Raw genomic sequence first — 13812 nt, forward strand, 5'->3', positions numbered from 1 at the left:
TCCCCATTCTCCCATACTTCTCTCACCTAGAGTCCCAATAGGAGGTCCCCGCATCTATCCCAATCTCCTGGTAAGTGAAGACTTTCAGGGGATATCCCTGTTGGGCTAGTGTCCAATTATAAGTGAGTATATACTATGTGAGTATCCAGATCTAGCCAAGAGATGAGACATTCTCCACAGTTGTGTGGAGAGCGGGGACTTACTCTGACATGAACTCTGGTGCCCCACATTTGACCACTTCCCCTTAGTGGGGAGGCCTGGTAGCACTCAGAGAAAGAATAGGAAGGCTACCAACATGAGACTTGCTAGGCTGTGACCATATGGTGGGGGAGGAGGTCCCCTTCTGTCACAGACCTAGGGGAGGGGAATAGGGTAAAAGAGAGAGGGAGGGGGGAACGGGAGGAGACAAGCAAGGAGATAACAATTGAGATGTAATCTGAATAAATTAATAATAAAAAAAAGAAGATGGGGTTGAGAGCTGGCTGGTTTGGGCACGCCTCCTCAGTCAGGGCCTGGGCAATGCAAAGCTTTTGCCCCTGGCATTGCTGTCTCTGTCCATTAAACAGAGATGCTCCTCAGGCTACTTTCTCCAGGGTTTGTGTTTTTGTTTTTTGTTTTTTTTCCATCCTCCAGGAAGTTTAACTATGTAACCCATCCTCTCTGTAGGTTAGAAGCATTCAAGCAGCAGCAGCAGCAGTTTCAAACTGATGCCTGCCTCAAGGTCAATAGTAGGGATGCCTTACTTGACTGCTGCTGTGATAAAATACCTTGAACGAAAGCAACTTAAGGGAGAGGGGGCTTACTTCGGCTCATGGTTCAAGAGCGAGGTCCTTCATGACGGAGAAGTTAGGGTGGCAGCTGGTCACACCGCTTGCTTCCACAGTCAAGAAGCAGAGAACAATGAATGCTTGTGCTTAGCTCACTTTCTCCTTTTCATACAGTCTAAGACCTCAGCCTAGGGAATGGAGCTGCCCACAGCAGGTAAGTCTTCCTACTCTCAATTAACCTAATTAAGATAATCCTCCAAGTCAGGTGGTGGTAGCACATACCTTTACTCCCAGCACTATGGGAGGTAGAGGCAGGTGGATCTCTGTGATTTCTAGGCCAGCGTGGTCTACAGAGTGAGTCCAGGACAGCCAGGGCTACACAGAGAAACCCTGTCTCAAAAAAACAACAAAACAAAAAACAAAAAAACCCCAAACAAACAAACAAAGATAATCCTCCAGAGCTGGGTATGGTGGTACACCCCTTTAAGCCCAGCACTTGGGAGGCAGAGGCAGGCAGACTTCCATATGTTAAAGGTCAGCCTGGTCTAAACAGTGAGTTCCAGGCCAGCCAGAGCTACATAGCAAGACACTGTCTCATTTTTAAGATGGGGGTGAGGATGGGAGAGAGAGGGAGAGAGGAAGAATCCTCCCATAGGCATACAGTGAGGACCATTTCCTAGCTGGGTCTAGATCTCATCAAGCCAACACCTGAGATTAGTCGTTGTAGGAGACATGTCAGAGGCAACAAGTGCCAAGAGAGATTCTGAGAAGGTTCCTGAAAGTTCACAGTCAGATGCCCAAGGTCTCTACGACCATAGAATTGAAAGCTGCTTAGTGGGGCTGTAAGGAGACAAGGGGCACCTGCCCAGGCTACAGGACAGAAGACAGAGCGCCAGACATGTTTCCCTTCCTACTGTGGTTGTTTCATCTCTGCCCTTCTTCCACCATGGATGGTGCTGTTTGGGATCAAGATGAAACAGTCAATGCGACACTGGGGAAGGATGGCTAACGGTCCACACAGGCCTGGCTGCAGTGTTCACGGAGAGGCAAGCTAAGCGAGGATCCTGTAGCTCTGCACAAGGACAGAAATCTTTTCGGGGCTTACGTGCCAGCCCTGTGATCCAAGATGTCACACGGTCATGGGCACTGTAAACAAAGTGGGGCTTAGCCCCAGCCGTTATCATAAAGAAACAGTCCCTCAGAACGGCCTGGGCTGAGCTCCCACAGGTCATGACTCGCCCCATTGTGGGAAGTCTGCATTCCTCAATGCCACCTGTGCAGCTAGCTGCCCAGGCCACCTGTAATCAGCCTGTCACACCCTCTGCAGACAGGATCCTCCCAGAACGGAGGGAGTGAGGAGAAAGAGCTTTTCCACCATGAAACATGTAATAGGCCCTTGTCAGGTGGTGAGTAGCCTAGGCCCCACCCCCCCCCCCGGGCTCCACCCTGTGAGGCCCCATCCCCAGGCTCTGCCTTGTGAGGCCCCACCCTGAAATATTTAACAAGCCCTTGTCAGGTGGTGAGTAGCCTAGCCCCCCCCACCCCTCCCACTCCCTGGGCTCCGCCCTGCAAGGTCCCACCCTGAAACATGTAACAGGCCCTTGTCAGGTGGTGAGTAGCCTAGGCCCCCCCCCCCCAGGCTCTGACCTGTGAGGCCCCACCTCAGCTGCTACAGGTGTCCTGGACCTCCCTTAGAACACAGGCAAACATCCCCTAGACAGACAGATGACTGGCACAGAGAGTAACCATAGCCAGCTCCAAAGCCCACTTCATCCTGCAGCTGCTGGGGTCCAGGACTCTCTCTCTGTCTGCAAAGTTGTTGTTGTTGTTAATGTTATTGTTGTTGTTTCTCTGTGTAATAGCCTTGGCTGTCCTGGAACTATTGTTATCATCATCATTATTATTATTATTATTATTACTGCTGCTGCTGCTACTGCTACTACTACTATTATTATTATTATCATTATCATTATTATTCTGGTTTTTCTGTGTAACAGCCCTGGCTGTTGTGGAACTTGCTTTGTAGACCAGGCTGGCCTTGAACTCACAGAGACACACCTGCCTCTGTCTCCCTCCCTTAGTGCTGGGATTACAGGCATGCACTACCACGGCCAGCTTGCAAAGTGTTTTTATATTCATTATTGCACTCCAACCCCAAACCTCACTACTAGACATGCCACAGAGCCTGCCTTTGGGTCCCAAGCTCATCTCTTTGGAAGGTGACAGGAAGGAAGGAGCGGTCATCGTGATATAAGGAACCCAAAGAGAGTGAACAGTGTGCTGTGTGTCTATCTGCAAGGTGTGTGGCTGTGCGTGTGTGTGCGCGTGTGTGACATGACATTTCATAACAGTAGCAAAATTACAGTTATGAAGTAGCAACGAAAACAATGTCACGGTTGGGGTCACATAGCATGAGGAGCTGAATTAAAGGGGGGTCACAGTGTTAGGAAGATTGGGAACTTCCTTCTTCACACCTTCCCAGCGCTGTCTTCCACAACCTTCTCCCTACCGAGGCTGCTGCCCGCCAAGCCCCCAGGGCTACCTTTCGTCCCAGCTGCACAGCATTCCCAGTTCTGTCCTTCTGATCCCGCCAGTCTGCCGCAGACCCCTCTTGTTTCCCAAAACTTCGTAACCCAAAGGGCCCCCTCCTGCTGGCCCAGACCTCTTTCATGTCCCACTAAAGCACGGTGCAAGGGTGTCCACTTTTACCAGGACAAGAGGGTCCCCATCGGGCCCAGCCACCCTGAAACTTGCTTGCAGAGGGTCTATGAGCCCTGGCCCAGAGCTCTGGACCCCAAGTCTTGGCTCCACTCATCTTTCGGCCTGACCGGTTTGCTTGAGTCATTCAGAGGTGCCTCTCAGCTCCCTGCCTCTGCACACACAGGAGGAGGGAAGCAGCAAAGGCTCCCGTGCTGGAGCTCTGCCTACAATTACAAATACTCATCCTGATCAGTCTGATTAGAGAGGCTGCGTGATCAAGCATGCTCCTCAGGGGCAGGGGTGGGGGTGGGGGAGCAGAGCAAGAGCTATTTTGAGGATCTATCTGTCTTGCATCACATAAACGCTATTCTCTGCGAGCTGCGACTCTGCCTGGCTCATTGGGTGTCCTATCACAAGGATGGATGAAGGGAAATTGGGTTCAGCCACTGGGTAGGAGCTCTGCTCTATGGCTAGATGGAGACATTCTAGAGATGGAGTAAGCGACAAGAGGCGGGGTCATCTGGGGTCCCTCAGCTTATCCTCCCCTCCCAATGCCAGGTTTGCACGGTAAGAGCAGCTAATTGGGCCCTTTCTCAGGCATGCTCTGACAAGAGGGACCCCTCATGCTAAACTTCGCCCCAGAGGAGAGATTGCTCCATTTGCCCCAGTGGTCAGACTTGGGTTAGAGTCTTCCTGGCCAGGAAAACTTAACCCCAATGGGTATGACATGGGGCACACCTCTCCCGGGCGTAAGCAACCTTCATTACGATTGAGTGCCCGGCTAGTTGCCCATTCCCCTTCCTGGGGCTAGTAGTTCTGGGCCATGTCACTAGGTGTAGCCAAGGAGGATAAAACCTGGAGCCATTAGAGTCAGTTACGCTATTGTATCCTGGACTACGAAGACGGAGGAATGGAAGCCTGGAGGTGCGTGATGCCCGTGCTAGGCAACAAAGACGCTCGCAGGAACGAAGGCGCAATTTAGAAAATGCTGCCCATAGAAACAGAATCTTCCCTCTACCATCCAAACTCATGTCCTTCTGTACTTCGGATATTGTGTTATCATCATTGGTGTCTTGGTTATAAAGAGCTATGAATTTAGAGTCGCCTCTGCTCCTTTTGGGCTGAAGGTGCCAGGGGTTGGTATCTAAGATTACCTTAAGGCATCAGGGGTTATCTCAGGGTACAAAGGGTTATCTCAAGGTACCTCAGTTAGCTGAAGGTACCTGGGGTTATTCTGGCCTACTGATGCTGGGGTTCCCAGGCCCAAGGGCAGGGCCTTGAGGAGGAGGAGAGACCCTTACCTGTGCTATTTTGGCCATGGTCTCAGGTTCTGCAGCAGAAACCACTGTGGAAAGAGAAAGAGAATTTAAGAGATGTTCCCAGTACTCTCTGTAGCTCTTCCTTCTTTGCCCCTCAGTTGAAAGTGGTTGGGATAGATAGTGCATGGTCAGTCACAGCAGGGTGGGGAAGGGGCCTGGAGGAGAAGGAAGGCTGGACATGACCTAGCACTGAGCCAGGCAGTGCAGTGCGCCGGTTCTCTCCCTTAATCCTTTCAGCACTCCTTACAGGCAGCAGGTGCCCTTCATAAGAGAAGGGAGACCATGGGTGGGTACCACATCTGATCCACATCAAACCATGTAGGCCTCCAGACTCCAGAGCCCCCGTGTGTGCCTGCGCTCTGTGCCCTCTTTCCAAGCCACCGAGAATGGCTTCCCAACCGGGCCTCCCTGGCATGCAGATGGGAAGAAGCAGGAATTCCCGGGTGTCTCCCTAAGGACATCATCTCAGCTTGGGTCTGTTGCACCCATCCACCGTCTGCGCCAGCCAGCAATGCTCTGCACCATGAGACCACAGCTGGACCTATGCAAGACTGGACAGTCCCATGTTCACAGGTCCCAGTAATGAATGCACACCCTGAGGATTGCAATAAGCATATGGAGGAAAAAACACGTGCAGGACAAGAGGTAACAGGACGGAACCCTGGGGGGCCAGTCAGAGGTCTCACACGGATGCCCAGGTAAGAGGCAACAGAGAGCTCCCTCTGACTGAGGTGGGGGCAGACAGAAGGACAGTGACATGATAGCCAAGCCAGTGCCTGAGGCCACCGTGGTCCCCAGGACTTTATTCTGATGGAACAAGGCCATCCCCATTGTGGAGGATTTAAACAAGAGGGATGAAATATCGTATTGAAACTGGGTTAGGGCCATGAGCTGGAGGGGTCAGGGACAAGACCTACAATGAGGGAGAAAGGGACACAGGTATGTTACCTATAAATAAATGAGAAGGAGGATGGAGGTGGGTGCAGAGCTGAGCTGAGATGACGAGCACTCAGCAGAAAGGCAGGAGATGCAAGTTAAGCAATCAGGACCACAGTATTCCACCAGAAATGGCTGGTGCAAGCTTAAAACAGCTCCACACTGCTGAGTAAGAGTAAAAATAACTTACTTGCAAGGAATAAACTAGGAGAGAATGTGGAACCACAGAGACCTACAGTCAGTACTCTCCAGCCCTACACATCCCCCATAGGAGAACCCTCTCCTACCACTTGTTAGTTATGTGCTCCTTTGAGTGCAGGGTTGTGCTAAGCACAAACTGCCTGGCAGTGCTGCTGGGGGATGGGAGCTGGGTTACTTCAAGCACAGAGAAGAAATATCAGTGGGGGTGGTATCTGTTGCAGTGGAGGGAAGTTGTCAGTTTGCCTCTCTGTCATCACCACTGTGGAAGTACCGTCTTCCTAAAGTCAGCAAGGGGCAGTCATCTGATGACGCCAGGGGTGGAGGACCTCAGGCAGATCTGCCTGCAATCACAGGCTCAGCTGCAGGAAACCCTGCTGTTGCCCCAGCAACTAGGGGCCCCTTGGTATAAAAGTGCAGCTCTCAGCAGGAAATGGAAACCTCACTTGGGAAGGTGTGACATCTAGGATCCGGCCCAGAACCAGCTCTGGGGTTTCCTCAAGCCTGGAGGCTCAAGGGGCAGTGGCAGGTAAAGGGAGCCCCAAAACAGCCAGCGACCCAGGGAATGAATGAGGTCCAGAAAGTAAGTTGACATGGGGGAGGGAAGGCTGAGACTTGTCACTGGAAGGCTGAGGTACTTTACTTTCCTTTGGCCCTGTTGCTGGAAACTTCAGCAGCTGGCTGGCGCCCAGGCCCATCTGGACAAGAGCCCCTTTCCACAGAGAGCTCGCTCCAAGGAGGGGCCCCTGCCATGCCTTTGGGGGAAAACTCCAAGGGTAGTTTCTGTGTGCCTGTTGGGAGCCTGCCTCCTGTGCACGCAGAAAGTGAGTTTCTTTGATAATTTAAGTGTTCAGATTGCAGTTCAGAGGGTCAACGGGGTCCTTTTCAAAGGGAAACCTCAAGGCTGAAGCACAGAGGTTAGCTGTCTGAGCACTGGGGCCCTCCTGTAACAGCCTACACACCACAGAGCCTCAGGCTGCCTGCACAGCCAGTGGCCCACAATCCCAGGTAAAGCCTGACCATCTGTCTTCCAAACCTCTCTCTAAATGGCTAGGACTCAGCCAACAGCCCTTCCTGGAAGTCCCAGGTCACAGCAGGCTTCCACACAGCTGGGGAAAGACCCAGCTTATGTGATTCCTGCTGGGTTGCCTGGGTTCTCTGGGCTTTAGTGAAATGAAGTCAATACACAGTTGCCATCTCCTGTGTTTCACTGACTGGCAGATCTCAGGGCTCCTCAGGCCTCCCTTAGTCTCTAAGTTTTACCAACTTACCTGAATTAGGTTCTTGAGATTGATAAAAATGGCTTCTCTCTCCTCAGAGGCCTAAGTCTCTTTTGATCTGAGCTCCCAAGCAATTGACTCATTCCAAGGACCCCTTCCCTTTGGGCAGTGATCTGGATGGCTTTTTCCTGAGTGGCCATCATCACTGCTGCCTTGCCCTGTAGCTTATGACTATTGTGGTCTTCTGTTGGGGCAGAGTCCTAGTGAGTGGCCAGGGCCACAGTGTCCTCTGTGCTCTGACTTATGCAAGCTGTTTAAACCGAATCTTAGTTTGCACATCTGTAAAGACATATTGGAATTCCAATGTGAACTATGAAACAGCATATAAAAATGCTTAGTAAGACTGTCTGGCACACAGAGGGGGAAAAATAAAGCAAATGGTCATTCCTATTGGGATGAGTTTTACATGGCCATTGAAGTCAATACCACCAGGTTCGGATCCTGCCACTGCAAATGCCCACTTCAGGACTTTGAGCCAGTTGTGTCACTTCTCTCTGCCTCAGTTTATCTCAGAAACAGGAAAACTGTAAGTTAGGATATTGCAAGATTATAGGCAAAAGCCACCCGTTTTGTGGGAGTCTAAAATAGCCCACCTGAAAGTAATTAAAATTTTATTTTAGGTTTCTTTATTTTATGAACATTTTGCCTGCAGTATGTACGTGCATCACATGTGGGTCTGTGCTTACAGAGGTCAGAAGAGAGCATCAGATCCCTGAAATTGGAGTTACAGATGGTTGTGGGTCACCATGTGGATGCTGTGTCCCCTGCGAGAGCAACCAGTGCTCTTAAGCACTGAGCTGCCTCTCCAGGCCTGCAACGGTAACTTAAAATGTTTCCTCTTGTTTATGCTGATGTGTATGTGTTTACCCAGATGAATGAGCAAGCATGTATGGGGATCAGACGAGAGGTTGGATCTCCCTCGCACAGTGGTTCTCAACCTTCCTAACGCTGCGACCCTTTAATGCAGTTCCTCATGTTGGTGGTGATCCTCAGCCATAAAATTATTCTCACTGCTACTTCAGAACTGTAATTTTGCTGCTGTTATGAACTGTAATGTAAATATCTGTGTTTTCCAATGGTCTTAGGTAACTCCTGTGAAAGGGTTAGTTGACACCCCCCGCCTCCCAAAAGGGATCACAACTCACAGGTTGAGAACCACTGTCCTAAGGGCTGGAGTTATGAAAGTTGTGAGCCAAACGGTCTGGGTGCTACGAACCAAGCTTGGAGAAACCTCTGGAAGAGTTGTAAGTGCTCTTAACCACTGAGCCTTTTCTCTGGCTTCAGATTGCTTGTTTTTTTGTTTTGTTTTGTTTTGTTTTTTTTTAGGTCTATTTTGTTTTGTTTTTTATTGAGACAGGGTCTCTTGTATGCCAGGCTAGCCTTGAACTTATGTGTCTTCAGATGATCTGACCTTCAGGCTTCCACCTTCCAAGGGCTGGGATTACGTGTGTGCAAACCGTACCCAGTGTCTACAGTGCGGGAGACTGAACCCAGGGCCAGCTTGCAGCGTGCTAGCAAGCCACCTACCAACTGAGCCACACCCACAGCCAACCAAATATGTTTCTGTGGTGTATGTCAAGTTGGCATTCAGAGGGAGCTGCAGACTTCTGCAGCTAGAACACAGGCTCCAAGGGGCTGTTTTGTAGGAAGCTGTTCACTTCTGCCCACATCTGGTACAGGCAGAGGTATTTCTATGCTCCCCCCTGTGTGTGTGTGTATGTGTGTGTGTGTGTGTGTGTGTGTGTGTGTGTGTGTGTGTAGAAAGATCTTATCTACAGGAGAACACTAGAGGTCTGATTGGCCCAGATAGAAATAGCTGCAGGGCACCCCTGACCTGAGACTTCATCTGCATTGTAAGCCTGGGCCACTTCTTCCCCCACACACCCCCCTTTATTTACCTCACTGGAGGGCTCCACCATCATGCCCCACTTTTGTGATTTTTGTTGTTTTGAGACAGAACCTTATTATATAGTCCAGGCTGGTCTGAACTTTCCTCAGCCTCCTGTGTGCTAGGATTATAGGTGTGTACCCCCAACAGCTCCCTGGCTTCTCTTTGAGTGCCCAGCAGTAGTGCCTATACATATTAATGCATGTGCAAATAAGCTCATGGTTATGTTTTTCCCCCCCTCCTAAACTGTAAAATTTCAATTCGTTTCAAAGATAAAAATAGTTAAAACTGTCAGGTAGAACCAGGAGCATCGGTGCACACCTTTAATCCCAGAACTGGGGAGGCAGAGGCAGGTGGATCTTTGTATGTTCAAGGCCAGCCTGGGGTACAGAGTGAGTTCCAGGACAGCCAGGGCTATGCTGCAAGACCCTGTCTCAAAACAAAACAAAACAAAACCCAGCCAGTAAGAAAGTTTCATAGGTGAAAGTGCTTACCACGAGCATGGTGTGGTGGTGCACGCCTTTAATCCCAGCACTCAGGAGGCAGAGGCAGGAGGATCACTGTGAGTTCGAGGCCAGCTTGGTCTACAAATGGGATTCCAGGACAGCCAAGGCTAACATAGAGAGATCCTGTCTTGAAAAAAAACATAAAAACACCCCCCCCCCAAAAGAAAAGAAAGTGTTTCTCATGCAAGTCTGCTGACTTGAGTTCGATTTCTAGAACCACATAAGGATAGAAGGAGAAAACAGACTCCACAAAGTCATCCTCTGACCTCCACATGTCTGTCTCTTTCTCTCCCTCAGAGCACTAATAATAAAATCTATTTTTAGGGGGTGTGGTGGTGCACATCTTTAATCCCAGTACTGGGGAGGCAGAAGCAGGTGGATCCCTGTGAGTTCAAGGCCAGCCTGGTCTACAAAGCAAGTCCAGGATAGTCAAGGCTACATAGAGAAACCCTGTCTCGAAAAAAAAAAATCTATTTTTAAATGATCGAAATCTTGGGACAGTCCTCCCTCTATCTGTGTGTGGAGGGAGAGGTGGGGCTTGAAGGGTCATAACCAGCCTCCTTCCCTAAGCTAGGGATATCCTCCACTGTTATTTATCGATCCAGCCTTCTAGAACTTAGACCAGTGTTCCTCCATTCCAGCTTTATTAAAACAACCTGAGGACCTCCCCGCCCTCCCCCCCCCCCCCACCCCGCCCAAATGACCAAAAGCCAACGAGGGATTGATAAGGTTTCAAGGCCAGTGCAGCCAATAAAGTGATTGGTTTCTGCTAGATTCAGCTGTTACCTCAACTGGGAAGCCAGGGAGATCTCCCCTCCTTGGAATGCCCACAGACCCCACGTTACCCCTCCCTTGACTGCCTTGTGGTCAGCCATTGAGGATTTGCCACTCGTGCGTAACTGGAGGTCACTGGCCTCTTGTGCACTGTGGGGGAAGAAAAAAAGAATCTATCTTCAAAGAAAACCTTTTAGGATTATCTGATTCTAGTTTTTCTGTCTTTGGGCTCTTTATAGCTCAGCAAGTTGCAGGTGTCTACTGTTCACGCATAGCAATTCTAATAACTCGTATATTCCACCATCTCTCCCCTCCCCACCCCCGGGTGGAAAAACCAGTTTTGCCTCTAAGTTTTGCTTCTTTCCATATAAAGGTGGCTATTGATTCCATTTTGAGCTGGTTACTAATATCTGTTCGGACTAGTCATTGATTATAAATAGAATACAATCTTAAGCAAAGGATCATTTTTATTTTATTGCATGTGATTCATGGCTTGGCCCCTTTTGGGGACATCACTGCATCAGCTTTTGTGCCTGCTGTAACCCTCTGAAGAGGTTAACCTCTACGTCCAGCCAGAGTGGCACTTCCTAAAGGTTGCATGGAGAGGCTAAGAAACCAATCAATCCTTCAAGCATGCTTTTCCTCAAGAGCACAAACCCCTCACTCTGCTCACAAAGAAACTAAATCTAAGATCTAAACTGAAATCCTGGCATCTCCATCTTCATCTGGAGTCTGCCTGTCTCCTTTACGCTGGCTGAAAGTACAGAGCTAAGCACCGACCTGACCCTTTCCTCTGGCGTCACCTTAGATCCCTGAAGAACAAGATGGTCCTGTAAAAGAGGACAGTTGGTCCACGAGGGCGAGCTCTGCCCTTGGGGCAGGAATAGCCAGCCAATAGGAACCAGGCTGAGCTCCTAAAGCAATGGCATTGACAGAGGTAAGGGGTTCTGAGAACCACTGAGAAGAACCAGAACCAGAACCAGGCCAGAACCGGTTGACTGTGCAAATCTCTTGCCTTAGTTCCTCATCTATTCCAGACCTAAGGCTCAAGTCAGTTTCCTGAAAAATGGGCTTGGGATGGAGAGATGGCTCAGAGGTTAAGAGCACTGTCCTTCCAAAGGTCCTAAGTTCAATTCCCAGCAACCGTATGGTGGCTCACAACCATCTATAATGAGGTCTGGTGCCCTCTGCTGGCATGCAGGCACACATGGGGGCAGAGTACTGTATAAATAATAAATAAAATCTTAAAAAAAAAAAAAAAAATGGGCTTGAGGTCTCTGCCTCCCTCAGTCCCAACTTGGTCACATTGAATAAATGTTCTTTTAACATTTTCCCCACTGTTACTGGTCTCTAACTGGCTTATTGGGACCAGGAGGCTGAGCCTTGCTAGCGAGAGCTTCAGAAGCTCAGGTTTACATGATAAAACTCCAGTTACAAAGGCTTTGAGAAGTTGGGGTGGGGGTGGGGAGTGGAACCACTGACCCAAACTGCTTTGTTCCCGTGCTGTGGCCGGAGGGGAAATGACCTGAGAAGTTGAGTAACTTGTCTTGGTCCGTAAAGAAAATTACTGATTAACTGGGGACTCGTGAGAAAAGAAAACAAAGAGCTGTGAGCAACCTAGGCTCACTGGTGGGAGCTGGGGCTAGGACAGAAAATGGGAGGGACTGTGCCGGGGACTCTGGCCCAACAGCTACAGAGAAAAAAGGAAGGAGTACAGATTATGGTAAACTTTTTACCACGTTTCCCCTCCCAGACAGGGCTTCTCTGTGTAGCCTTGGCTGATCTGGACTCACTTTGTAGACCAGGCTGGCCGGCCTCTGCTTACAGGCATGCGCCACTGTGCCTGGCTTTACCTTTTGTTTGTTTGCTTGTTTGTTTTTGGAGGGGAGCACACATGTGCTGTGGCATAGCTTATGAGAGCTGATTCTTCCCTTCCATCACATGGGTCCTGGGGCTTGAACTCAGGTCACGAGGCGTGGTGGCAAGAGCCTTTACTTGCTAAGCCATTTCACTGCTCACTTCTCCACCCTTCAAAAACACTGTTAAAACACCATAGAAAAGGTACTTGTGGTAGGTTGGGGCGTAGCTCAGATGGCAGAGTACCTGCCTGGCATGCCCAAGGCCCTGGGTTTGATCCTTAGCACCCCATGAACCAGGTATGAGAGTGCATACACACAAGTAATCCCAGCACGTGGAGGTGGAGGCTGGAGGATTACAAATTCACCATCAGCTACATAGCAATTCCAAGGCCAGCCTGGGCTACATGAAACCGTGTCTCAAAAATATTTTCTGTTCCCCCAGAAAGTTTTGGTGCCTCCTGGGGTAAGTCTACTATAATACTTGAAGGCCGTGGTCTTCAAAACTCCCTTTCAGGGTGGGTACGTAGTTCAGTGTAGATTATTCCTCTAGCATGTATCAAGTCTTGGGTTCCATCCCTCCCTCTAAGATAAATTCTTTCTCCCTTTCTTTTTCTTTTTCTTTCTTTCTTTCTTTCTTTTATTTATTTATTTTATTTTATTATTATTATTTTTTGAGACAGGGTTTCTCTGTGTAGCTTTGGCTGTCCTAAACTCACTTTGTAGACCAGGCTGGCCTCGAACTCACAGCAATCCGCCTGCTTCTGCCTCCCAAGTGCTGGGACACCAAGTGTGACACGCGGGCGGCTCTCCTCTCAGACTCCAGCAGCTACAATCCTCAGCAGAAACAGCACCCCTGTCTTGCCCCACCCCCCACCCCCAGACACTCAGGTTTCTTCGAGAGCAGTTTTTTTCCAATCCTGACCTACAGTCATTGATCTCCAGCTGGACAGGGCCCCAGGCATTCATCTGGCTGCCCCAGGATCAGAAATGGTCTGACTTGGGTTTGAATGCCATGTGAGGTCACTTTGTGAATGGCCATAGGTCTAGCATCTCCCAGGGGCCAGGCATCCTGAGATCAAAGCCCCAAGGTTATTTAGAATCTATGTGGTAGGTAAGCTGCGAAGGGGCTGAGTTCAAATCCCCAGTACCCAGGTAAAAGTCCTGCCCAGTAGCCAAGCCTACCATCCTACTGCAAGATGGGAGACAGAGACAAGAGAATCCGTGATAACTCAAGGGCCAGTGGTAAACAAAAAGAGAGAGACCCTGACTCATGTGGAAAGTGGAGGTAAAAACAGCTGCAAAGTGGCTCAGCATGGGAGGGGTCCGATGACCTGAGTTCCATCCAGGGCCCACAACATGGAAGGAGAAAATCAACTTCCGCAAGATGTGCTCTGACCTCCACATGCATACCACAGCACAAAAGGAAATACACAAATAAATATATACATGTAAATAAAAATATTTTAAAAATAACCCATATGGTTATACTCAAAGTGTAAAGAATAAAGACTAAAAAAAAAAAAAAAAAAAAAAAAAAAAGAAAGAATAAAGACTAAGTAGTTTTTGTTTGTTTTTAAGACAGGGT

The 13812-nt window shown here is 49.3% G+C and overlaps 1 protein-coding gene across 2 annotated transcripts in view; it reads right to left on the bottom strand.

Annotated features, from left to right (window-relative positions):
• The window catches only part of Anxa6 (annexin A6), a 55751-nt gene that overhangs the window by 39069 nt on the left and 2870 nt on the right, over window positions 1–13812 (bottom strand). For both annotated transcript variants that reach the window (XM_051168162.1, XM_051168161.1), the window contains exon 2: window positions 4769–4812. In XM_051168162.1, coding sequence (XP_051024119.1) covers window positions 4769–4786 — 18 coding nt within the window. In that variant the 5' untranslated portion in view covers window positions 4787–4812. The remainder of the gene's footprint in view (window positions 1–4768; window positions 4813–13812) is intronic.

Source organism: Acomys russatus, chromosome 25 (assembly GCF_903995435.1).
Source record: "Acomys russatus chromosome 25, mAcoRus1.1, whole genome shotgun sequence".
Taxonomy (NCBI): Eukaryota; Metazoa; Chordata; class Mammalia; order Rodentia; family Muridae; genus Acomys; species Acomys russatus.